Raw genomic sequence first — 27794 nt, forward strand, 5'->3', positions numbered from 1 at the left:
GGATTTTCACATATTAGATCACATACCTATAGTAGAAATCTGGGAGATATGTTAGGGCAATGACAAATGAGAAGATCTCCTCTATTGTGGGCAACTAATAATCTCTTCCTTCCCGTGTTCCCATTGGCGCTAATGTAAATTTATAATGTCACTTCGAATGTGTCTTTCTAAAATCACCCTAAAATTCGATGTCAGGCAACTTTGGATAGTTGAAATCATGATTATTGCCAGTGGGAAAGCATTTGGAGAAGTAAAGTCACCCACAATAAAGGAGATTTGTTGCAGGTGACTAATCTCCTCATCTGTCATAGCCTTAAAAGAGACATTTATAGAACATACAGCACAGGTGTCTGGCATTGGGCTTTCAAGCTGGCATATAAAACAGTTAATACAGTACAGTGTTCCTGAAACTGATGCCATGCCTTGCTACCGATTATAGCAGTGGTCCCCAACCTTTCTTACTCGTGAGCCACAGTCAAACGTAAAGACTTGGAGAGCAACACAAGCACCATAAAAGTTCATGGAGGAGCAAATTAAGGGCTAAGATTGGCGATTAGGTAGCTACTATGCACACTATCTGCTTACAGGAGGCTTTATTTGGTAGTAAATCTTGTTTTTATTCAACCAAAACTTTATGCCAAATCAGGAATCCAAAAATAACTACCTGCTTTGGGGGCACTGAAAGAAACATCCAAGGGGTTGGTGAGCAACATGTTGCTCACGAGCCACTGGTTGGGGATCACTGGATTATAGGTACCAATACATTTCTAAAGCGCTCATGCCAAATTGGATGTTGTTTTTCATTAGTAGTATATTTTCCTAGCTGTTGCTTTCTGTCTGACTACTTGAGCTTTTTCATTCCCAGAAACATTCTGTCTTTAGCTCAGTACAGTGCTAGGTTTTAGAATTAAAATTGAATAAAATGTCTAGATTCTGCTTATAGTGCAATAGAACAAATATGCTGACAGTGCAAATTTGCATTGTTGCAGAAACCCAGATGAGTTAGTACCCAGTAATTTTGGAACTTCAGTCAAATCCCATCTGTGAATGTACCATCATAACAAGCCTTTCTCTGTTCTCTTGGGAGCTCCTTATCTCCTTGACTCTTCTTTTCCCAGAAGAGGCATGGTAGTCGGCAGTCTGGTGTCTGCTCCCAACACACATTAATTGTGTCTGAACTGGGACTTTTCCCCTGCTGTGCTTCAGTGTACCGTAAACACTGGCCGTGTTCTTCATTATCATCTACATCCTTGTGTTACTCTGCTTTCATTAAGCACAAGATATATATATATATATATATATATATATATATATATAGACCCAATTATGTTCACATCAAATAGTTGAGCATACTGATCTTATGTGAATGGAATATTTTTATGTGAATCCTGAGAGGCTTGTACAGCAGTCCATTAGGGCTCATACTCACGAGCATTCCTTTCTGCATTTACCTGCATTGTGTTCCCTTGCGTTCCACCGCAGGGAAGTGCAGGAAGGAATGCATCCTATTCTTCTGAATGAGCCTGTACTCACACAGGTGCAAATAATCGCCAGACGCAGGTGGAATGCAACATGCAGAGTCTCACCTGCATTAGGTGCGAGAACAAGCACATTAGGAAAAATAGGATGCATTTGTATCTGTACTTCCCTGTGATGCAACAAGAGGGAACGCAATGCAGGGAAACGCAGGAAGGAACACTCGTGAGTACAAGCCCTAATTGTGTCGGTTTGGTATCGCCCATGTGGACCAGCATTACTAATGTGGTTTAATCCATTCAACAGTAGGAAATAAGGGTTTGCTGATACACACAGAATACAAACCAACTAAACCTAGTGACACACTTTACATATTCTCGCCACAGTATTATGTATGTGCAATTCAAACATTAAAGATTATTAAGTTCATGTGAATGCTTGTGTGTGTGTGGAGGAGGGGGTTGTCTAGACAATTCCAGTGACAGATTTCAGCATTAATGTTTGTTTTCTTACTGTTTACTATTTCCTGTTTTATCCCTAACATACTTGTAGTTCTTTCCCAAAGTACAATGCTGCCTTCTAGTGTTGAATTGTGCTATATACAAGCATGTACACTGGACTGTTTTTTATGTATTTTTGTACAGATTTGCACCACCATAAATTTGCTGCTTCTCATTGATTTATACTTCTAGTGTTTTAATGCTTAAGTGACGTCTAAGATTTCATGTAGTTGTAGAATTCAAATTGCTTCAATAATGGTGTTTTGCATTCTAATATATATATATTTGTGTTTATTATAGAAGTTATATAGATTTTATACAGGATCACACATCATGCATTTAGTGCAGGGATCCCCAACCTTTTTTACACATGAGCCACATTCAAATGGAAAAAGTGTAAGGGAGCAACACAAGCATGGAAAAAGTTCCTGGGGGTTCAAATAAAATCAATAATTGACTATTTGTAGCTCCTATCTGGCAGCCTATAGAGGGTTTTGTTTGGCTTTACACTGGGTTCTATGCAATCAACACTTGCCTCCAAGCCAGAAATTCAAAAATGAGCACCTACTTTGAGGCCACTGCGAGCAACATCCAAGGGGTTGGTGAGCAATATGTTGCTCGTGCCCACTGGTTGGGGATTGCTGATTTTGTGCAACACTCACTAAACATTACATGCTTAATGACATTATTAATAGAGTTTAAGCATACATTGAACATTAAATACTGGGGACTTATAGGGTAAAAACAGATATTCAGCTGCTAGTTTCTGACCAAAATATCACTGAAATTCCACTGTGAGGTTGGTCACTTTAAATAATTTTCAGAGCAAGAGTCACCATTAAAAACAATGTGTGGAGCGTTTGCCTCCTTTTCTAATAAAAAGTTAAAAAAAATATTATTATGATTGATCATTTATAGATCCAACAGGAAAATCAAACAGAATTTTGTTTTTCATCTAGATATAGGCCTGTCGGAGGGTCCCATGAATGGACAGATATGCTGCTAAATTGATCTGAAAGGGCCGGATCAGCAGCTTAAATCTGCCTCTATATGGCCACCTTTACTGCGACTTATCAGAAACACCTTCCGATTGTCAGGCAGGATTTTACCTTGTGAACTATGGTCCAACACTGGCTGACCCTTAAGTATAAGACAGTTTATTTAAAAAGTTTGTTTGCAGAGCAAGGATTTTCAGCTATTCACTTCTTGTCCTTCCTGTGAGTAAATAGTTACCAGTCAGTCACTAAGCAACATAAGATAACACTGGATGAACCAGTAACCCATAACAAAGCACATGCATAGGATCATTGGCTCAAGTCACTGACTACACCTAGTTCTATTTGATTTTATATTTATTGTGTTGCTCTGCTGTATTTTTTGGCAGATACACAAAGCACAGCTTAAATAAAGTACTAAAACATGACAATATATAGCCATGAGTTAAACATACTTGCTTTATGAACAATATTATTCCCTGCTGGAAAACTCAGTGGCCTTTGTCATTCGGCAAGTGAATTGCTTTAGTCATCGCTCTCTCTGCTGTGCTTGTAGTTCCAACTAATTTGTAATGGTAATGGATAGACCTCTTCTATTATTCAAATGCTATATTAATATATTATTCATAAGATTGTGAAAACTGTGGTTTAGGCAATTCAACCAACCTCCTGAGTAGGGGAAAGGTCTATGCATTTCAGTGAGAGGGCTGTCTGCATAAAAGCACCCACCTGGTCTGAGTGGCAAACCATCAGCATTTTTTTTATTAAGGGGCACATTTATCAAAATGTACGTTCATAGCTTAATACATAAAAACTCACCCACATTCTATTCATTCCTATGGGATTTTTAGAAGCATATTTATCAATGGGTGAAAGTTAGGACTCACCATTTAATAAATATGTTTCTAAAAATCCCATAGGAATCAAAAAAGTGTGGGTAAGTTTTTATGTATTAAACTCTTAACTCACATTTTGATAAATCTGCCCCTAAAGTTTGAATGGTTCTCCTTTTCATTTCTTACCTGAACCTAAACTTTTTTGGGGACATTTTTTAATAAAAAAAAACGGCCATCTTTAGTGGAGACATTAATGGGCAGATTTAATAAAACTCTAACTTTTCTAATTTTTTTCTTTCTAATAAGCAAATTTCCACGAATGTCTGACATTTACTAAAAAGTCTGAATTGAAAAAGTACATGCGAAAAGGAGAGGGACATCTACCATTGATATCTACGTGGTCTCGATAAGTTTTAGCTGGTGAATTATGGGATTCGGGGTTTTAGCAGTTTTGTTGCATAGTAAATCTCAGAAAAGTTACAAGTAAATCTTATAAAAGTTGCAAATTTTTTTCAGCGATTTTTAGTGCTAAAAAATCTGAATCAGAAAAAAAAATTCCGACCTTTAGAAAATGATATCCTAAGGGGCACATTTACTAATCCACGAACGTCTGAAAAGCGTCGTAATGATCGGTATTTTGCGACTTTTTCGAGCGCTCAATACGAAAAAGTCGCGACAATTTGCGAAAGTCGTAATGGCTATGAAAAAGTTTTGACAATTCGCGCAAGTCGTAACGGCTACGAAATAGTTGCAAAAAATACGAAAAAGTTGCAATATGTTCGTTTTCCAATACGAATTTTTCCCATTCGGATTCGTGGATTAGTAAATCAGCCCCTAAGTGTGGTGTTCCATGTAGAAGTGGGTGGTGAGGTTTTTCAACACTGAGCATGTGATCTGTTTATGCAGGAGAACATACCCTACAGTAACACTATATTATAAGTGTACAGTTACTTTAATAACACTGGAACAAACTATATGTTAGTCATAGAGAATCCGTATATACATAGGGTTGTTCCAATTAAATATATTTTTGTTTAACTTTACATATTTTGTTTTTTTGCATATTTGCTTTTCCTTCCACCATGAGCTTGGTGATTGGAGATGAGGAACAAACATATATTAATAATACAAATATTCAAAATAGTACTGATTCTTTGGATGATCCATTTATTAACATTATCCATTGTCGTTTATAAATTTTTTAGTTGACGGCCCTAATGTATACAAGTCAGTGCAATCTGGACAAGGCCACAGTGTCTTAAAATGTCCATATTCATTGATAACAACAGCAAGTTGTTGTTCCACTTAGTGTCCTCATGTATGTTACCATGACTGGTCAAAAACAACGTTAGTACACTGTAAAAACAGTGTTGGACTGGCTCACCAGGATACTAAAAAAACTCCAGGTGCCCCATCCTTCTGACCAACCATTTTGCCTTGTATGCCTATGTCTTTGTCATTCATATTTTCTGTAAAAAAAGAAATGAAGGGAAGGCTAGATGATTGTACGTAAAAAGAAGAGACTAGTAGAATAAGGAATTGAAATAACTAGAAGAGTGTGGAGAGTGGAGAATATGTGGGCCTATAATTTTTTCTGGGGGCCCCCTGGCATCCCAGGCCCACACTGCATAAAAATTCCAGGTCAGAAAGAAGAAGGATATGATGGTAAATATTTTCAATGAGTATGGGTATGTCCTAGTAAAACAAAGTAAATATAATAAAAATAATAGTCTAGTTATATTTGGATAGATAAAACTGTGAATCAAAAAACTGTAAAACTGCAAGGGATGTGGTGTGAATATGATTTCAGAGTGACGTAGCAGTGAGGCCTGGGTTTGATCAAGTTGTTGTTGCAGTTCCCATATAAAACCCATGTACTATGGTACCTATATGTTGATATGACCATGATGATGGTAAGAATAAAAATGCTTTTGTGAACAATGGTTTTAAAGTGATCTTGGGTTTTAGAGCTATGAATAGATAGTGACAGAGTTGTACTGTAGCAATACCTGAGGCAAATGTAAAAGGCCTGTCAACATAATCAGCCAGACACTGGTAGTGCCTCGAGTAGATAGATACAGTTGTTTGCAGTGTGTGGGTAATGATTCTGAATATTTTGTGAGCATTTTTTCTTTTGTTTTGCAGGTTTTACATAGAAAGTATATCATACCTGAAGGACAATGCGACCATTGAACTGTTCTTCCTTAATGCCAAGTCATGTATATACAAGGTAATTCGTTATTTGTTATTTTTAAAGTTAATGAGCAGTTAAAGAAATGTAAATTTAAAAAAAAATTTTTTTTTTAAATATATGCATACATACATTTACAGCTTTCCCAACATTGCTTTCTGATGTGCCAGATTTCCAGACTTATGAACATGAATGACAACAACAGATGATTTACTGCAGCAGATCTGCTGTTATCTCGAGAAAATCATCTGTGTATGTGTGTAATACTATTGCCTTTCTGGTGTTTTCTGGGCCTGTTTCTATGTGAATACAGTACAGGCAAGGAAGTAGCGTTACTCCACTAAAGGTACTATGGCTGTAGATGCTCTTGATGCTGGTTATTAATGTACTGTGTAAAGTAACATAGAAATTGTGTAAATATATTTTCATTGCAGTATTAGGTGCATGCCGCTGTGCTGAGGACTAGACAATCATTACAAAATATTTATTCTGTGTAGTGCTGATGCTTTTCCACTAGATGGAAGCACTTTAAAGTAGTTTTCAATGTCTTGTTTCAGTATGAGATGCAGAATACAAAGTACTTTCTGCACTTGTAACATCTGATTTTAATCAGTTAACACTCTACCTTATATTTAATTGACATCTTTATTTTCTGAATTAATAATAGACACTAGAGGCTGCCAAAGGCAGTGTTCTGAGTAAAAAAGAAAACAGATCTTGGAGAAAAAATAGCACTATATGCTAAAGTACCAATAATGGTCCAGATTTAAGCCATGGACTCTTAATAAATCACTCTTATAATGTCCATGAGAATGTATCTAGTTAACGAATAGTCAGATGCCAAAAATGTATTACAAACATTTCTGTCCGTCCTAATGCAATCTAGCTAATGTTGATCTACAGCTTTCAGCATGGCTCTGGGAGGATGTTGGGAGCTGTAACTGAACACCAATTACTGTGTTTTGGCTTAAACAGGAATACAGAAGAAATGCTTAATAAATACCCAGTGATTGTAGCATGTATGGTACATGTAATGTTTTGGATTCAGTTAACAACTTTTCACCAGTTAACAGAATGTAGTTGTGTTTGTGCAAATGTTTCCTTTGCTCGACTTCTATTAGAAAAGATACACATGGAATGTAAAGCAATTAGTGTGGAACAATGGGTTTGTCTCCTGGGCCTGCTGGCCAGTCCCTTTCTTCCTGCTTGGGGTTAAATATTTGCCTGAAAGTGTGTGATCTCTCTGCATTCTTTCTCACAGTTTCCCTCTACAAAGTGCAAGTAAGCGGAAGATGAAAGTTTTCCCCAAGTCCCTCTGATAGAAGCGTATTCAGGCCAGTGAGTTCCTAGGGGAGAGTGGGCGTATATTTTAATACAAAGAGGCCAAGGTCACATTAGAACTATAGCAGTCAGGGTAACAATTATAAGTATGCCAGTGCTTGCCTGCCAAGAAGTCTGCTGCAGCCTGCAGTCTATTCAAAGTGGCATTCCTGTTGACTAAACACTATTGTCTTGGAACAAAATGTTGCTTGCTACAGATAAGTAATTTCCTGACTGAGAACTGCCAGTATGAGGCTTTGCTTGAAACATTCATTTCTCTCACCTATTCAATATAGATCATGCAGAGGAGGCTTCATCAGACCTTCTTATGGTAGCCAATGGCTCTCTCTGAATATTTCTACTGAATAGTGAAGTATTTAAAGGGAGGGACCAATTAATGTATTATTCATGATAACTTTAAAGTGGGTAGGCTAGATTTGTTTTATTTTGTTTGTAATAGTGTACCTCTGATTTAGAATAAATTAGTTAACTGCAGACATTTCTAGCTGTTGTGATAAATATTCCAAATCCTTAATATGCATAATTAAATTTGAGATAAATAAAATAAAATTGTATTAACCGAGAACTAAAAAATGTTGTATTTAGATATCTGGAGCTTTACAGTTTCAGGTCTGTTAGGATTCTGCTGAAACAATTTCAAACAAAATGATGCAAAACTGTATTTGGTGCATCCTTTGTTTATGTAAAAAGTTTTAAAATAGGTCCTCCAAAACTTTTTATAAGCATTTTAAATATGTTTTGTCACTTTCCCTATGTTACCAATAACATGGCCGTTCGCTGGTCGCCATTTAATCTGGCTTTTCAAGGTATCTAGGTTGGTTCTGTTTGTTAACATGGTGGAGTCAATCATCATAGCCACGCTGGTCAATTTGTAGAATCTAAAGCATGGATGTTTGCAAACACTGGTTCCTCTGTTTTTGGTCAGACCAGGATTTGAAGTTACCAAAGGCTGAGCAGAGGATGATTAATGAGATTATCGTAGATCAGTGTGCCTGTGCTAGCTATACATTCTGGACTTCTAGACAGCTGTCTGGAGAGGTATGCCTTATCACCAGCATGGCCAAATGCTTATGGGAGTTTCCCACTTCCAATGAGATTCTTCATGACACAAATATGCATATTTTATTGGTGAAAGATTTAAGTAAGAGGCTCATAATACCTTTGGAAGCAGTTAATTAAATCAGAAATGCAGAACAGTTCCCTGATTGTTATTCACTGAAAAGCAGCAACCATGACCTGTAGAACTTTTGAGGGGAGGAGACCATGAGAAGGGAATGAATCTGCCTGTTCAGTTTCCTTGGGAACACTGCGTTTTCTACCTGCAGCAGTAACAAATGTCTGGCTGTAGCCCCAAACTGTGCCTAGAACAATATCTAATCAAGGCCTTTGGAGAAGGATTTTTTTTATTGTCAGTCAGAAATAAGTAGAATAAATCCATAGCTTCCAGTTATAAAGATAAGTAGCTAAAATTAGAAGATCAGATCCAGCTGGAGCATTGAAGAATCAGCAGGTTTCTGTTTCAGTAAGTAATTTCCCAGGTTTCACTGTGTCTCTCTAGGAGAAAATGCCTTTAAGGACTAAAAGGCAGACGATAACCGGCTCTGTAGTTAATTATACTATACAGCAGAAACCCTCTCTAATAAACACAAAGAAAAGCAAAGAGCAGGAGGAGTGTGCATTGACATTGCATGTGCATTTAAACTGCTCAATGATTTCCATTAAAAAAGAAGAGCCATATAAACCACTGCACCTGGGTACATAGCTCTTACTTCAGCCCCTTTAGACCCCCACCTAGGGAATAAATAAGTGCATGTGATTGTCTTATGCATGCAGCAGGCTACCTTGCTATAGAGACATAGGGGTGTATTTATTAACATTGGAGACAAACATCACCAGTGATGTTGCCCATAGCAACCAATTAGATCTTTGCTTTTGTTTTCTAACTTGAAGGTGATCAATCAAATCTAATTGCTGAATGGTTGCTATGGGCAATATTACTGGTGATGTTTGTCTCCAATGTTAATAAATAGGCCCCATAGTGGATAAGGGTAAAAGAAAGGAACATGCCCATCATGTTCATCAGCCTTGTCTGATCAATTACTGACAGGTCTTTCAGTACTTTCCAGCCATACACTCTCTCACTCTGCACAGGTACTATGGACCTGTCACAGGAAATATGCAGTTAGTTTTTCTCAGTGGAACAGCCTAGATGGGCAGTGACGGGCTAAATCTGCCTGTGTAGGGCAGTGTATAGTCCGAAAATTGTCCAGGTATCTAACAGGTAGATGAGTCTGCATAGGTTTTTGTTATAATGCAGTTGTTGGCCCAGGATTACAATAATAGGATCAGCTTGATTTGGCCCTGCACGTGGGTGGCAAAATTGGCCAGCCTTGCCAAATGAGAGGATTTTTATTTGTATGGCCTCTTTATAGGCTATACAGAGAAGGAGAGACCACAATTCTGCTGGAAAATGTCAGGGTGTTGTGGCCTTTTAACATGTAATGCCAATTGTGTCATAGTTTGAATACGTTTCATATTTTAGTAAAGGAAACCTAAAGCAGGTAAAAAAGTCAATTCCTTTGAAATCCCTAAATATCATCTTCATAATTTAATTAAAGTGAATAGTGACTGTTCTTTGTATACAAAGAGGTATAGATTAACAGCAAGTACAAAGCCAGTTGAAAAACATTTATCGAGAAGGTAACATAATGTTAACTAGAAAGGGAAGTTTGAGAACAACCTTCATGTTGGGTTGAAAAACATGAAGTCACTGAATTAAATCTGATCGGTTGTTGGCTCCGCCCACTTTTTCTAACCTTGAACCACAGTTATAAAGTAAAAACCACTGTGCAAAGTTTGGGGACCCAGGTTTTAATAGTGTCTGAATGGCAGCAATTTAAATTTCCCGACTGAAAGTCAAAGAGTGACATCTAATTGGCAGTTGGTGACTCCGCTCCCATTTTCTAACCTGGAACTGCAGTTACCCAGTGACTAACTCTGCAAAGTTTAGGGGCCCTAGGATTAATAGTTAAAGAATGGCAGCAGTTTAAATTTAAACCAATAAAAGTCAAAAGGTAAATTGTGATTGGTGGTTGGTGGGTGTGCCCACTTTTTCTAACCTTGAGCCGAAGTCACTCAGTGACAAACAGTGGGCACCCTGTCATAAATAGTGTGACAGCACACTATTAATCAATAAATTTTAAATGATGAAATCTGCTTGGCTGTTAGTGGCCCAGCCCACTTTTCTTATTTTTGAACTACAGTCCCCCAGTCCCCCTTTGCAAAGTTTGAGGCATAAAAATTGTGGTTCTGACAGCATTTTACACTTCACCATTGAAAGTAAATAGGTGAAATGTGATTGGCTGTTTGTGGCTCCGCCCACTTTTTTTCTAATTTTGAACGGCAAATACCCAGTGACTAACTCTGGAAAGTTTAACAACCCTGGAATTAATACTTAAATAATGGCTTCAGTTTAAATATAAACCAATGAAATTTAATGGGTGGAAATGAATTGGCTGTTGGTGGCTCTGCCCACTTGTTGTAACCCTGAATATGTAGTCAGCCAGTGACTGACTGTGCAAAGTTTGGGAACCCTGACATAAATAGTGTGAGAAAGGCAGCATTTTAAATTTAAACCAAAAAAAAAAATCAATAGGTGAAGTCTGATTGGCTGTTGGTGGCTCCACCCACTTTTTAAAACCTAAAAATGCAGTCCCCTAGTGACCCTGTTGTTAATACTGTGAGATTGGCAGCAGGCTGAAATTCCCCTTTGAAAATCAATAGTTAAAATATGATTGGCTTTTGGTGACTCCGCCCACTTTTCAAAACTAAAACTGCAGTCCACTTTTTCTAACTCTGAACCGCAGTTACCTGGTGACTAGCTCTGCAAAGTTTGGGGACCTTAGTATTACTATTTAAAGAATGGCAGCAGTTTAAATGTAAGCATATGAAGTCTGTAGGTGAAATCTGATTGGCTGTTGTTGGCCCACTTTTCTAAACTTTGAACGTAGTCACCCAGTGACAAACTGTGCAAAGTTTGGGGACCCTGACATTAAACATGTGAGAATGGCAGCAGTTAAAATTTCCCAACTGAAAACAATAAAAGATATGTGATTGGCTTTTGGTGGCCCCACCTAATTTTTCTAACCTTGACTTCGAAGTCACTGAGTGACTGACTGTGCAAAGTTTGGGAACCCTGGTATCAAACCAATAAAATTCAATAGGTAAAATCTAATTGTCTGTTGGAGGCTCCGCCCACTTTTCAAAACTAAAACTGCAGTCCCCTATTGACCAACTGTGAAAAGTTTGGGGACCCTGGTGTAAATACTGTGAGAATGGCAGCAGGTTGAATTTCCCCATTGAAAGTCAATAGGTAAAATTTGATTGGCTGTTGGTGGCTCCACCCACTTTTCTTTAAAAAAAACTTGAATGCGTAGTCACCCAGTGACTGACTGTGCAAAGTTTGGGAACTCTGGCATCAAACCAATAAAATTCAATAGGTAAAATGTGATTGGCTGTTGGTGGCTCTGCCCACTTTTCAAAACTAAAGCTGCTGTCCCCTACTGGCCAACTGTGAAAAGTTGGGGAATCCTGGTGTGAGTTGAAAGTCAATAGGTAAAATCTGATTGGCTGTTCACAGCTCCGCCCACATTTGGACATTTTCATTCAGGCAGACCCCATGATTATGTGATTCAAGTTTGGGGAGTGTAGCCTTAAATCTGTAAGATTGGCAGCTGTTTCAATTTCCCCATAAAAGTCAATGGGTGAAATTTGATTGGCTGTTGTTGGCCCCTCCCAGTTTGGGGTCATCCAACAAATGTCTCTGTTTCATTTGGGGTGACCCCATTATTATGTTATTCAAGTTTTTTGGGATGTAGCTTCAAAGCTGTAAGTGTGGCAGCAGTTTGAAAATCTTCCCTGTCAAAGTCAATGGGTGCCACAAAAAGGGGGGGCGGGATCGCTTAGAAAAGCACAAGCAACCTGCTCCGCTATAGGGCAAAGAAGTATGGAGAGTTTGGGTGTTGTACCCCTAAAACTGTTGGAGGAGTAGCGTTTAGAACATGGGGGGCGCTAAGAATAAGAAGAAGAAGGAAAAGTGAACGAATAAACTGAAGGTCGAAGAACAGTATGTTGGGTTTTTTAACCCAACATAAATACATAGGGGCACATTTATCAAAACACGAGTTCGAATCCCAAATGGAAAAAATTTGGATTGGAAACAAAAGTTTCTGAAGATCGCAAATATCACGAAAATGCTTCCGAAAAAATCGTATTAGTTATGATAATATCGTATTGGCGATCCGAAAGTCACAAACTTTTCTTACCGAACGATTGTAAACAGAGTCAAAACCGATCCGATTTTTCGCGCTAAAAATACGAAAAAGTCGCGCAAGCGCCGAAAATGCAGTGCAGGCGTCGAAAAAGTCGCAGATCAAAAAAACATCATGCTGACATATGCTGTGTCCTATGTTTGACTTTAATTGCATTTCCCCTCTTAAGCTCAAAAGACCCGAGCCAAGCAGCATTTAGTTTCACTAAAAGATTCAAGCTTTGAAGTAAAGCCACAGCAGGGAGACAGCACTGTACATATCATTATGTTGTAGTAGTACAGAGCGAATAGACCCAAACCTACATAAAATCAAAGCACCTCTTTCTCTTTTTCTCTTACAGGAGTTAATAGATGTTGACAGTGAAGTTGTTTTTGAATTAGCTGCGTATATCCTGCAGGTAAGCTTTATGTCGTTTACTGCCATATATAATTAGGTTCTGCCTAATAGATTTTATTTAAAACTATTGATTGTTTGTTACTGTAGTTATTTTGACAGATAATTTGTCATTTCAATTTCAGTTAAAGAAATCATCTATACATCACTTTAATATTTAGTGATTTCTTTTTCTGTAGAGAATACATGCAGAATGTTATTGTAATATAACAATGGGAACAAATAATAATAAATCAGAAGTTTATGGTCTTCTACTGCAAGTTAGAAAATAAAAGTGATTAACTGCACACATGAAGTGTAACACACATGTTAATAAATAAGCCTTAACCCAACCCATATGTAGAATAAAGGCACAGTGTTTGCACAAGGGCAGTAACACATAGCAACCAATAAGGTTTACTCTTTTAAACTTGTGACTGGTAAATGCTTCCTGCTGATTGTTTGCTAATATATGAATTGTTTGCATCATGATTTGAGGCTGCTAGAAGGTGGTTGCCTTCTGTGGTTCTAATAAAGTATATTCCTTAGGTGATATCTCTCTGATTAGTTCCCTTGGCTTCATTTGTAACATATTATCATCCAGCAGCCCCAAGGAAATACATTATGTCTCCAAGCAAGGTCACAACAGCCTTTGGAAAGTTTCCCATGGCAGAGATTGTGCTATGAAGGAAGTAGTCTTTAATTGCAGAACATAAAACTCTGGCAGTCAAGCCATCAGACTTATTAGCTGAATTATAAATTTGCTTTGAAAACACGTTACTGCTTTTTAATTTTGTGTATTTTGAGTAAGAAGATCAAATTCTCCAGTACGGAGCTGAATTCAGAGGTACAGCTGCCTCAGGCCCCAAACCTTCACTGGTAACTACCCCTTTCTATCCCCTTTTGCCATTTTAAACAAGTGGACAGGAAGCCAGATGAGGAGTGGGAAATGAGGAGAACTGGTTGTGTCGCCCCCCCACCCCCAAGTTTTCTTACTAGTTAAGCCACTGTAAGCCTTTTTGAAATGAATGTGGTCTTCAAATTCTTTTACTTGATTTGGGTAGAGAGAGGCATGAAGGGTCATTTACATATTCATGGGATATGGGCAGAAGTGTGAGAGCACTAAGCATCGCAAGGGCTCAAAAATATAAAGGTCCCAATATAAAGAAGTAAAGTAACCTTTACCAAGCAATCAGCAATTAGCATTGGTCTCTGCTGCAGGCAGAATAATGAAAATAATCCTTTCAATAGGGGGCTTGCTATTATACTGCCTGCAGCCTTCTAACAAAAACCAAAGAGCCGATTGCTTGCTTTTGACCAGGTACCAGGTCATACAGTGTTGATTAATGACCCACACTGAATCTAAAGGCATTTAAGGCCTTGTGATTAGAAATATAGGGTCCGATTCACTAAAGGTTGTTAACACTAAATGCATAGTTTTAATGCGTTAAAAAGTGTTCAATAATTAAGTACCGATTCATAAGTCATTTCGCATGCATTACTACTCATATCGCATGTGCAAAAATCCTGGTTATCACAAAGCGTTATTTCCATCGCATTGAGGTAATTATTGAATAGAAGTAATACTAACGCATAATTCACAGACATATTTGAAGCATTAAAAGCATAAAATGTGGCGTTAATTACTGTGAAACTTAACGCCTCCCAGAAGTAGGCATTACTAAACAACATTGCAGCTGGTGATTGTCTGTGGTGACAAGATGGAGTTTGCAGTTGGATTTTTTCAAGTATGTGATCTTCCTAGCTGGAGGCATCCTCCAGTTTTTAGGGAAATGGTAATTTTCAGAACAGTCGTTTTCAAAAAGTAATGGTTACATGCGTAATAGCGTGCTCTAATATCACGTGCTATGAAATAACGCATAAATATATTGCATGCTTTAAAATAACGCTTAAAAATATGTCATCCCCAGATAAATAACGACAATAACATCACTTCTTAATTCAGACAAGTGTCCTTTTAGTGAATCGATCGTTAATTCTCAAAATATAAGAAGTGATAATATTTTTAGCGCATGCTATAAATATTACTTGTTTTTTCAGCCTTTAGTGAATCGGCCCCATAGTCTCCACAATTATGTTTTAGTTATGAAATCTGTCCACAATGTGTCCAAAGAGTCATGTTTTCCTAAATTAGTATATCTGGGGTAAAATACTCCCTGGGGGCAATCATTCCCAAAATTTGGACTAGGGAAAAGTTGATTATGTGACCCACCTGATTTTTAAAAAAAAAAAATCAGGTTCATATACCCTGTATTTTGGCTTTCTGTTGTCTAAAGCAAATCCCACCAGAGCATTCCATATAGGGGGAATGTGGGAGAAGTATACTTCTTTTACCACTTCTACAACTGTAACCTCCCCAATGTACAGCATATATCATTGGTGCTGACTGAAAGTGAGGTATGCTCTGCCCCAGCTAGTATCATTCAGATCAGCATCTGTCAGTATATATTTCATATGTGTACTGAATCTTCTCATACAGTAAAAACCCATTTTTTCATATTAGTGTTCTTTAATGTAGTTCCCAATACAAACAAATGAAATCCAGTTTCTTTTTAAATATGCTACCTCCTTTAGAAACCACAGAGCAGACAACAGACAATTATTTATTTTAAAAAAAAAATGACTGTGGCTTTGCAGCCTGCCAAAAGAAATAAATACAAATATCTGTTGTACTGCTGTGGGAAAAATGTGACTGTCAGAACTAGAAACAATGATACAATGATATACATTAACTCATTTAGTGAGGGGTGTTGATTGCTGACTGTATTTCACTTTTTACTTATTTACCCAACTTGGTAACTTAGCCAAGAGCTCAGCCACAGAACCAATGACCTTTGCAATATCTGTTGTTATGTGTGTGAGTGTGTGATCAAAGGCTATTTTGCACATTATATTCCCTAGCTCGAACACATCTATTTCTAGCCTTCATTTATGGCAGGGCTATGGGGATAAACATATCTGGATAAATTACCCCCAAATACATTTCAAAAACCTAACCATAGTTAAAGGGCATGTATTTTGTAGATGAAGAATACATTTTACACACTAGATATGTAGACCTTGTTTATAGATAATGCTGAATACCATTGGCACATATGCATAGTCCCAAGCTAGAGACTATGTGCAAATAAAAGCAATGATTACTTCATACATTTTCTGTTTGATTTAATTACTGCCCCTATGTAAATTTCAACAGATCTCATTCATAGGCAGATTTTCAATAAGGCTAGGGGAGGCTAAGCCTCCCCAAACCTGCTTGGCACCTTAAAAAAACAAAACAAAAAAAACCTCACTCCGTTTCTGCACTGTCCGGCAACTCCTCTGTTCCTGTAAGCTCCGGTTCTGCTGTGCTCCGACTGGATCTATCTTCTTGTGGATTCTCCAATCAGAGCACAGCTTTCTTGACAGACCGTAAAATTGACCAATCAAAGCACAGATGCACACAGGGATCGGGAGATTTTGCAAACTGAAGGCAGTGCAGAAATGAAGACTGAAAAGAAGAATATGCAGCTGTAACTTTACCTGAAAACCAACTCTCAACTTTTGCTGCAGATTTCATCCCACTCCTACAGGTACTATACACAGGTACTATACTCAGGTACTATACGCAGGTACTATACACAGGTACTATACAGTTCTAAAGGCTGAATCACTAGTTGAAATTAAATTGTTTTTTTGCCTGACCTGACATTTATAATATCCCTATCCCCTACCCTGACAGATGGATGGTAAGTTAACTCTTTCCCCCGAAAAAGCTCATTGTGCTTTTATATATTTGTTGTTTTTTGCACTTACTATTTTGTTTTTTACTTTTGTCATTGTTTGTTCATTTCTAGTTAGTTACAGTGGGGCCAATGTTGTGTATCAGTGCCAGTGTTATAGAGTGAGGGCCTGAATATCTGCCATCTGTACCCAGTGCATCTCATGGCATGTAATGTGCTGGTTTTGTAAATACAGACTGCGTCTCACTGTATATAATGTGCCTGGGATGTCAGTACCCACTGCCTCTCTCTCTCTAGAAAACTAACTTAAACACATCTAAAGGGGAGGTTCACTTTTAAGTTAACTTTTAGTATGTTATAGAATGGCCTATTTCTAGCAACTTTGCAATTGGTCTTCCTAATTAATTTTTTTATAGTTCTTGAATAATTTGCCTTTCTCTTCTGCCTCTTTCCAGCTTTCAAATCGGGGTCACTGACCCCGGCAACCAAAAAGTATTGCTCTGCGAGGCTACAATTTCATTATTATTGTAATTTTCTATTACTTATTTTTCCATGCAGGCCCCTTAACTATTCATATTCCCATCTCTTGTTTAAACAACTACCTGGTTGCTAGGATAAATAAGACCCTAGCAACCAGATAGCTGCTGAAATACCAAATGGAAAGCAGCTGGACAAAAAGCTAAATAATTGAAAAACCATTAAAAAGAAAAGAGGACCAATTGCAAATTGTCTCAAAATATCAATGTCTACCTTATATTAAAAGGGAATTTAAAGGTGACCTACCCCTTTAAGCTAACTGATCCCAAACATGGATGGAGAACCCCTCACAGAAGTGCACATATGGATACTTTTACATCCTAAGCATTTTAGGGTAAAAAGCACTCCCACCCACACTTTTGCACAGTATCCTTGGGAGTCAGTGGGAACCGCAAGAGGTAGTTGGGAGGTTCATTTTTTACACCAGCAGCGAATCCACTAAGTCTTACATTAGCTTTAGGTCAGTCTATGTATGGCCCATCTTTAGCCTCCCCAAACAAAATAGTCACCATCCGCCTATGGTCTCATTGTATTAACAGTATTAAAATATTCACAAATATGCATTAGAAAATAGAACCCGGTTGCAAACTGCAGTATGCTTTATAAAGATTTCAGGTGGCATAATCTGGTAATGTGGTTGTAAAATACTTTATCTTATCAGTAGTCACAATCTGGAGCTGTATGTTATACCGCTAACTTTATTTTTCCTTTTTTCCTTTAGGAAGCAAAGGGAGATTTTACAAGGTAAGTTTCCAGATACAAATTTCATCAAAGAAAAATACTTATTTTATTTAGATTGATGTTTCGGTCCTCACCCGGGACCGTTATCAAGATACAAAATTAGCAGTGGCAGTATAAATTGGTGAGCATAGTAAGAGCAAAAGGGCAGAAGGAAGGGGCTGGAGTTTAAATAACTGCAGGGATCACAAACTGTTGCTGAGCTACAGATCTCAGTATCTTTAGACAGCCATTGGGAGCTCTGGCGAACAACAGTTCAGTTTTACATCTCTGCCATAATCCTTGGCTTTCTACTGTGTGACTCCTGAGACCTTTGACATAGGCTCCTTTCTGTTTTCCCCTTCAAAACAAATGTCTGTGCAACTGAAGTTGTCCGTTCTCCCATATAACTCCAACCTACTAGCAGAAATGTTGCCAGTTAGCCTGTATGTGCTTTTGTTTATACACTGGTAATCTAATCTATAATCATGATAATAGATTAATATTAATATTGTAATAGAATAGTAGAAAACAGTTTATTCTGGAAAAATAGCATAAAATTGTTCACCCATGATAGAGTAGAGTATTGTTTGAAAGCCAGTGCCTCCTTAACAACTGATAGCATGCAACAGCTGTGGTATAACTAAGACTAAGATTTATGTTTAAGGTGTCAAATGGTGTTGGCCACATTACTAACAAAATGAATATAAACAAAACATTCTGTGGAGGTTCTAAAACCCACATAACAGTGAAGGGGTGAAAGGCTTTCTTTAGCCATGTTATGCTTTTGAAGATAGAACGTCCAGAATGTAGAGAGGGGTGGACACATTGTGCAGGGCTTTTGTACCGAAATAGGGCAAGAGTTCTCTGGTTATTGACCCTTTTCCAAAGGTAGCCATCTAGGAGCAAGAGGTTTGTCTCTGGTGCATTCTGCTATGTTGCAGTGCTGGGATGGTACACAGGAATCAAAAAGGTTTTTGGTTTTTTTTTTGTTTGTTTGTTTGTTAAATAAAGCTGAAAAGCATTTCTGACTGTTGCAGAGGTCCCTTGCAATCCAAAAAACAATGAAGTTTAGTTCTGCCAATTTGTTTAGTTCCTGCACCAGGCCATTAGGATTTATGTTCCATACCTTTCCCGCTTTGAATTCTTCTGCAGTGGGATAAAAGGCATTTAGATCATTGCTCTGGAGACAACAAACAATCACTCACAGAATGATAGGTTTGTATGTACTGTATGAATTATGCAAGCCCTTCCCTGTCACAATGGCATTTGCCAAATAAATTGCTTTATGTTTGGTACTGATTTATGCTGAGCAGCAGTTCCTATTATGTTACAAATAAAAAGTGAGTATGTTCCTTATCTTTATTTTAGTGAAAGTGTATCAATTACAGGTATGGGAGTTCTGAATTACTGAAAGGCCATCTCCTATAGACTCCATTATAAGCAAATAATTCTAAGTTCTCTGTAATAATAAAACAGTACCTTATACTTGATCCCAACTAAGATATAATTAATCCTTATTGGAAGCAAAACAAGCCTATTGGGTTTATTCAATATTTAAATGATTTTTATCAGATTCATGTTATGGAGATCCAAATTACAGAAAGACTTCTTATCCATAAAACCCCAGGTCCTGAGCATTTTGGATAACAGGTCCCATACCTGTACAGTGAACCAGGTTGATCAAGAAATGTGTAAGCTTTAGCATAAAACATTCTTTTCTACCCTGTGTGCCATGTTGCCCTTAACATGTAACTTGTATTTTAACAACACTTTTTTGGTGTTACTTTATTTTAAGTGACGTGTAATAAATAGCTGAAGATGGCTGTGCCTAGAAATTACCTGCAGGTCTAACAGGAGTGAAGGAGTTAACAAGTCTAAATAGCCAAAGAAATCTAATATGGCTTTAATATTTCCGTTGCATGTCATGCCATATGGGGTTGGCGGGGGGGGGGGGGTTGAGGTTTCCCATATGCAGACACACAAAAAGCCTTTTAAGGGAAGTTGCAAGTGTGTTTAAAAGCAACTAAAATAGATGCCTTATTGCTTAATTTGCTCCTACCAGCGATATGAAATAAACTGCAGTGGTCAAGAACCTTAGAGCAATTATAGTATAAGTAAGATAGACAGGTGTGTGGCTAGCTATAGTAACCATACTAAAGCACAGCACAGCTGCCTTTTCATTGCACATATAACACTTTCTTAACTTTGTAGCTATACTTAAATGCCAGAGTACCCATATAAATGTAAACACTGTGCACACAAAGAATTTACATTTCTGTTTAAAGAGCCAAATCCAAACATTACCCAAGATGTTCTAATGATAAAAGTCAGTCACCAGAAGTTCTGGAAGAAAAACAGCTTCTTTACCTGATCTCTTACAAACAGGCAAGTGTAGGGAACGGCAAAGACTTCTGTAAACATACTAATCTCTGAGTAGAAATATGATCCATTTTAGTAGATTGTTGACACAGCAAAGGTTAGCAATGGGCCTGTGCCAGTAAGTGCTCCATTCTCCTTATTTTAATGTAAGACTTATTTGTGTTCAAAACAACATAGAAGTCTTTCTTAATTGATGTTGTGGTCTTTTACATGCCAGTGATATACATATGTGAGAAAAACAATTAATCCTTCTAGATATTAACTGCTTGCACTTTAGGTGTTAGCCTGATGAAACAAGACAGTTCATACTTTAGCTCTAACCCCACCAACCAGGCTCCCTAAAGTTGCCTTTGTACATTTCTAGTTAATTTTATGTTTCTCCAAGTCTGCATTAATCATGTTAGATTTGCTGTAGTTAACTATAATGGATACTTAGCTAAGCCAAGTGAAACGATATCTGCCACTTATCTATAAATTATGGAGAAAATTAATTTTTTGTGCACATTTTGGGGGCAGTTTGTACAGGCAATTTTTTTAAACTCAGATAGGCTTAGTGCCGTTTGTATGAAAATATTGTGCTTTTGTAAGTTATGTTGCTAAAGTGCTAAAGACATCTGAATTTCCAATGTAAATCTTGGCAGCCTCTTAACTTCCATCATGCCCTTGTACATAAAAGAAACAATTTAGGGTTGGCTGAAATGTATGCTGTTCTGCATCTATTCATTTCTATTGAGTGTTCCCATTTCAAGTGATGTAGTATTGGACAAAAGGGTGATGTTGGGAGGTATATGGCCTCGGAAATACAAAATAGGCTAATGTATACCTATGGTCACACAAAAATCTGTGAAGCCCTTGGAAGGCTAAAAGTCATACAATATTTTAATATATAAGTTTATATCCAGTCAGTGGGGGACCATCCAGACAGCTATAGAATAAACCAAGATAAATTAACATTTCTACTTCATGCATTGCGATCAGATGTTATATGCGGAGCTGCGACATGAATGAACAAAGAATATAGAACATATACAAGCAGGTAAAAAATCTGCACACCCACTGGTTAGCAGTTAAAATACAGGAGAACACAAAAATAAACTTGTGCTTGATAACAGACTAATGTTTCTCTTTAACAAATAACTAAAATATAAAAAGTCCTGATCCATAACATTACATTCAGCTTCAAAAGTTAGAGAGGCTGAGAGGCTAGAAATGTCTCAGTGCCATTATGATTGTCAAATGTAAGTCAAATAACATTACACCTTCACAGGGTCCTCCAACCTCACAAATATGTCCCAAGTGCAAAATGTTCAGTGAACCTGAAAATGTATTAATAATAGCATGTTAAGATTTGGCCTGTGCCTGTCTCTTCCAATAAAACCAGATGGATATTTCTATATAACTAACCATTGCTGGCAGGTAGATGCTTACCGAAGTGCAGCCATCCAGAAAGGCAATTTATATATTACCTGAAGCAAAATGGTAGAGTTTGGAAAGGAAAATAAATTCTATTTTAGATGTATATTTTATAAAATGAGTATTAAGACTAATGTCCCACTGAGCAATTTAGTCGCCCGCAATAGATCTCTGCTACCACAGAGAGGTGTGAATTTGCCTGCAGGAGGATACCATGCAATTTCGGAAAACCTGAGCAATGCATAGGTCTTTCCACCTCTGATTGCCTTTGTTGGCGGTGGAAAGGCATTTTGGAGGGTTTTGTCACCCACGGTAGCAGAGATCTATTGTGGGTGACTAAATCTCTGTGGAATATTAGCCTTATGGGCTTCTTTATCAATTTTTGACTTTGTGAATTTGAGTTTTTCGAAATTGAATAAACTCATATATCAAATGGTCGCTTATTTATTTTATTTGTTCAAATAAAAAACTGAAATACCTCAAATTTTACAAACTCAAAACACTTAAAAAAATTTGAGTTTGAGAATATGACAGACATTCCCTCGGACACATCCAGCATTGTGTCTCTGTATGCTGCCTGTGTGTGCCATAGGGCAGGCATAGTGTGGCACACATAGGCAGGTGAGGGCAGGAATAGTATGGCACACATAGGCAGGGGAGGGCAGGCATAGTATGGCACACATAGGCAGGGGAGGGCAAGCATAGTATAGCACACATAGGCAGGGGAGGGCAGGCATAGTATAGCACACATAGGCAGGGGAGGGCAGGCCGTACTCTGCCTGCTCTATGCCTCCCCTATGTTGCCTGTGTGTGCCATACTCTGCCTTCCCTATGCTGCCCATGTGTGCCATACTCTGCCTTTTTGTATGTTGCCTGTGTGTGCCATACTCTGCCTTTCCTATGCTGCCCGTGTGTGCCATACTCTGCCCACCCTACCCTGCCTGTGTGTGCCATACTCTGCCTTTTCTTATGTTGCCTGTGTGTGCCTTACTCTCCCTGCCCTATGCTGCCTGTGGGAGGTGAACCTGGCAGGGGTTTGTTCTGGGAGTTTGTTAGCATTTGGAAATAGTCATTATATTGTCCCTAAGGTGTGTAATTATATGCTGGTGGTTGCTGTGCTATCCACAGAAGAGGAGGAGGCATATGGATTTAAGTGTATGTCTTAATATGACATAATATAATTCTTTCACATATGAATGAAGGGTGATATCCCTTCAGTGAACACCAACCATTGGGTTTTTGCTGTGTTGCCAACATTAATGTGGGGATGGTCTTAAAAGCTCTTGTGATAACATGGGTGTAGTTTGAATTGGGTGCAGTTTAAAAAAGGGGAGTGGTCAAAACTGGTTTCCATTATCGGCCCTCCACCATGTAGGCCAGAAAAATTCCGGCCCTCGGTACCACAGAAGTTGGACAGCACTGCTCTTTAAACGTATCGCACAGGCAGCTTCTGTAAGTATATTTGCCAACAGGGTATACAACCTAGTAGGAAAGCTTACACCAGCAAGTTTATAAAACTGTAAACAAATTCTACCTTGCTAAAAGATACTGGCAGATTCCGTGAGCAAGAGGTGAGGGGCAAGAGATGAAAGGGCTCTCCACAGGTGAGCAATTAAGCAGAATTTACTAGCAGAGAAAGCACACAGCTCACTTATTTCCATGAAACCTTTTATAAATTACATAAACATTAGAAAAGATCAGGCTGCACAGATGTTTTAGCTGGGCATTCACCTGCATGTTGGTAAGGTGCCATCTCCAAACAGTATATAAACCTTTGTGAAGGCAAAGGCATTTCCCAAATAATGAAATAATTCATATTTTGCATGCATCTATTATATGTGTCTGAGAGCCTGCTGGAGCAAAGCATTCTTAGTGATGGAAAACAGACGCACAGAATTCAGCAGAAAGGAATAAGCAACCTTTGAGGTTGAGGAGATGTTTAATAACCAAGCCACTTCATCTTCCTTTCAGCTTAACTACAACTGTCTGTGAAGTCGTCTGTGCTATTTGATGTAAAGTGATATTTCCTTATAGGGGAAATTTACTTTCACTGTTGATAAATATATTTATGTGTAATACTGAAGTATGCTAAATATTTGTACTTTAAAAATAAACACAAAACTATAAATGTAATAGTTCTGATCAGTGCAATTTTGTATCAGTTTATAATACCTCACTGTATAATATAATCACTTATATACCAAAATCACAGTGCCATACCAAATTCATATGTGACCATATTTAGAGTGATCATTACAACATATTTTAAGCTACCTTATCTCAAAAGGTGGGAGCTGTTTTTTTGATCCCCCATACATAGTTTCACCTTAACCAACTTGACATCAGTGTTGGCATTCGCTATCTGCAAAAAAAACGAGAGGACTTAATTACCCCCTGTGTTTGACCCTTAATTCACTTTTAGAAATTCAGCTTTCTCACAGTATAAACAATGTGTCTTCTCTCTTCTGATAAGGAAAATCTACTTTGGAAGGGCACAAAAAGCCCAAAAGGAGTAGGCTATAAAGTATGTTCCTTAAGCACAGAGCTAAATGTACTTGTCTAGAAGCATTACAGCTTATGCCATTGAAGATCCAAGTATTCATATTTGTCCACCTTCTCTTTATAACTTTATGTCTTCATACTGATTGTACTCTAGGTGGCTACTGAACAAGTCTGAGTGGCCAGTGCTGATCAACTCAGTGACATTATCACTTTAAACAGGGGCAAAGGCTCTGTGAGGGTATAGAGCTTCTGTGCACAACTTTACAACCCTTACTGGCATAGGCCTCCTAGAGCTATATAAAAGGTGCCAAAATTACTGTTGTATAGGGCCTTGTGGTAATGCATTTCCCATAGTGTGAGTATTGGATGTGGCAGATTGCATGGGTCCAAGCTAATCTACATGTGTCTGGTTTGCAGTGCTTCCAGTTTTGATGAATCTCTCATTTTTGAATATTATTTGCTCATTAGTAATTAAAAACCCCATTTGAGTAAAAAAGCAAGGGGTAACTTTATACTGCATTGCTTCACTTATATAGTATGCATCTGTTTAACTAAAGCAAAACACATATACAGTTAAAATGTCCCTTTAGATTTCCTATATGTATGTGTATCCCTCACCCTTTAGGGCCGTGGCAGACGGGAAGATTAGTCGCCACGTGACAGGCTTGAATGTAAATTGCCCGTGGGATGGCATATGCGGCGCCGCGATTTCCTGAAATCGTGGACGTTGCCTTGAGCGATTTACATTCAAGGCGGTGGGATGGCATTTCGGGGAGATTTGTTGTGGGTGACTAATCTCCCCGTCTGCCACGGCCCTTATTATATGATGTTCACTCTGTTACTATTAGCTTTATGATGCTATAATTAAACATTACTATGTTTGCCAACTCCCTGGGAGTGTGGAAATAAAATATCCTGTGTGCTCTGGGCCTATAGGTGGCTTTTTGTTTAAAGTAAGAAACAAACACAAATCAAGTGATTACCTGTAATAACTCTCTATATAAATATCTATATTACTGTGTGGTATGGTAATAGTAGCGTTGCTGATCAAAAGTCAATACAGAGGATTGTGAGAACAGCAGAAGAGATTATAGATGAATCCCTTCCTTCAATTCAAGATATTTTTAAAAATGCTGCTCCCAGAGGGCAGTTAGCATTGTGGGTGATTCACTTATATAGTATGCATCTGTTTAACTAAAGCAAAACACATATACAGTTAAAATGTCCCTTTAGATTTCCTATATGTATGTGTATCCCTCACCCTTTAGGGCCGTGGCAGACGGGAAGATTAGTCGCCACGTGACAGGCTTGAATGTAAATTGCCCGTGGGATGGCATATGCGGCGCCGCGATTTCCTGAAATCGTGGACGTTGCCTTGAGCGATTTACATTCAAGGCGGTGGGATGGCATTTCGGGGAGATTTGTTGTTGGTGACTAATCTCCCCGTCTGCCACGGCCCTTATTATATGATGTTCACCCTGTTACTATTAGCTTGTGTACTGCATAAAGTCCTGTCATATCATACTATGCAGTGCTATAAACAAGCTAACTTTTGCATTGCCTTTATAACTGTAAGAACTTCGAAGGAGGACAAGTCAGTATATATCAAGTTTTATTGTGTACTGCAAGTTATGTATGAGCTACACTCCCTTCATATCATCACTCTACTAATAACAGAACTGCTTTATATAAGGAAACAATAGAAAAGGTTAAAAGAGGACTGGTTTCCTAGGGCTGCAGAGTCTGAGGCACCACAAAGGTGTCTTTTGTCTCCACTGTTTTATCATCCCCATGGCTTACTTTCGGTTAGGTTTCTGTTCTGTGTGCCCCACGTCTGTGTAACTGGGAGAATGGCATCTGTGACAAATTATAATTTTTTTTATTAATGTACAAAATGTTAGTATGTGGTGCAGAGAGAAAAGAAAAATCACACGGACATTAAACATGTCATTTATTGCTTTTCATTTTTATGATTGTGTTTTTTCTGGCTCTTTTCATAGGTAAAAAAATAACTGCACTATTTTAAATGCATATTCCTACTTACTCAGCAATTTCAGGCAGGTTGAAGTGTATGGTTTGATAGAATGAACCAAGTTCTTGGTTGGCTGAGTCTCCCCTGCGAAGCCTTGGAATCAGCAACCTTTCTTTGCCAATGAATGTGCTAGAATAAATAATCTTGGAAATAGATGGCCGACCAACTGAAAGTCAGGTGGCTACACATGGGGGGAACAAGAGTTTAATACTTTTATAAACTTTTTTTTTATAGATAGTTAAACTGAAAGTGGTGGTATTGTAATGATTGCTAAATACTTTTGCCAACAACAAGTTAAATGTAATATGGTAGTAGTTTTGTAATTCTTGTAATAAATTTGGTAACTATAATGACTCTGAATCTGTGAATCTGTGCTGTATATAATGGTTCCTAAATCAGTGTAGCATAGTGACATCATGATTAGGATTTCTGCATTCTAGTGCTGAGGTCCATGTGAAACTGATGATTGTGTGTGCCTGTAGGTGATAAATTGGTGGCAATTGATGTCATTGCAGGGTGACAGATTTTAGCAAACCTTGCAAAACAATTTGCACTCTCTATTATTCAAAGTACTTGTTATGACAGCAAATTAAAATACCCTAAAATAATTTACATATTTCACTTAGTCTCTCCCAGTTTATTTTATGATGCTATAATTAAACATTACTATGTTTGCCAACTCCCTGGGAGTGTGGAAATAAAATATCCTGTGTGCTCTGGGCCTATAGGTGGCTTTTTGTTTAAAGTAAGAAACAAACACAAATCAAGTGATTACCTGTAATATATGTAACTCTCTATATAAATATCTATATTACTGTGTGGTATGGTAATAGTAGCGTTGCTGATCAAAAGTCAAAACAGAGGATTGTGAGAACAGCAGAAGAGATTATAGATGAATCCCTTCCTTCAATTCAAGATATTTTTAAAAATGCTGCTCCCAGAGGGCAGTTAGCATTGTGGGTGATCCTTCACATCCCTGGTACAAGTTTTTTAACTGTTAGGCATCTGGGCAGGCAGTATTGAAGTATCTATGCCCGGTCAGCTAGATTAATTATTAGTTTTATACCTCAAGCTGTAAGATTTTAAAATGATCTTACATTTTAATTATGTCAGGTTTTGCATAGTAAATTAAGTGGCTTTTTGCACAATGGCACTTTTTATTGAGTATAAATAATAGGTATGCTTTGATTCTTCGGCACATTATTTATTCCTTGCTCTGTATATGCACAATATGTTTTTGCACTCTGAACTGTTTAGCAGTATGTATGTATTTATGTATGTGAAATATAATATGTTTCTATTTTTTTGGGTGGGCCTTTAATTTGCAATTTTATCCCATGTGTATATTTTTGTATGCAGTTGTGATGACAATAAAGCTTGACCTGGCTTGACTAATTAATGTAGATTCTTTCCTTATCTACACTGAA

General features: G+C 37.8%; 1 protein-coding gene across 7 annotated transcripts in view; it reads left to right on the plus strand.

Moving 5' to 3' along the window:
• Positions 1-27794, plus strand: part of frmd4a (FERM domain containing 4A) — a 235920-nt gene that overhangs the window by 152743 nt on the left and 55383 nt on the right. For all 7 annotated transcript variants that reach the window (XM_018092333.2, XM_012960027.3, XM_002935243.5 and 4 more), the window contains exons 5-7: positions 5953-6037; positions 13010-13066; positions 18043-18065. In XM_018092333.2, the coding sequence (XP_017947822.1) occupies positions 5953-6037; positions 13010-13066; positions 18043-18065 (165 nt within the window). The remainder of the gene's footprint in view (positions 1-5952; positions 6038-13009; positions 13067-18042; positions 18066-27794) is intronic.

Source organism: Xenopus tropicalis, chromosome 3, assembly GCF_000004195.4.
Source record: "Xenopus tropicalis strain Nigerian chromosome 3, UCB_Xtro_10.0, whole genome shotgun sequence".
In the NCBI taxonomy this organism is placed as follows: Eukaryota; Metazoa; Chordata; class Amphibia; order Anura; family Pipidae; genus Xenopus; species Xenopus tropicalis.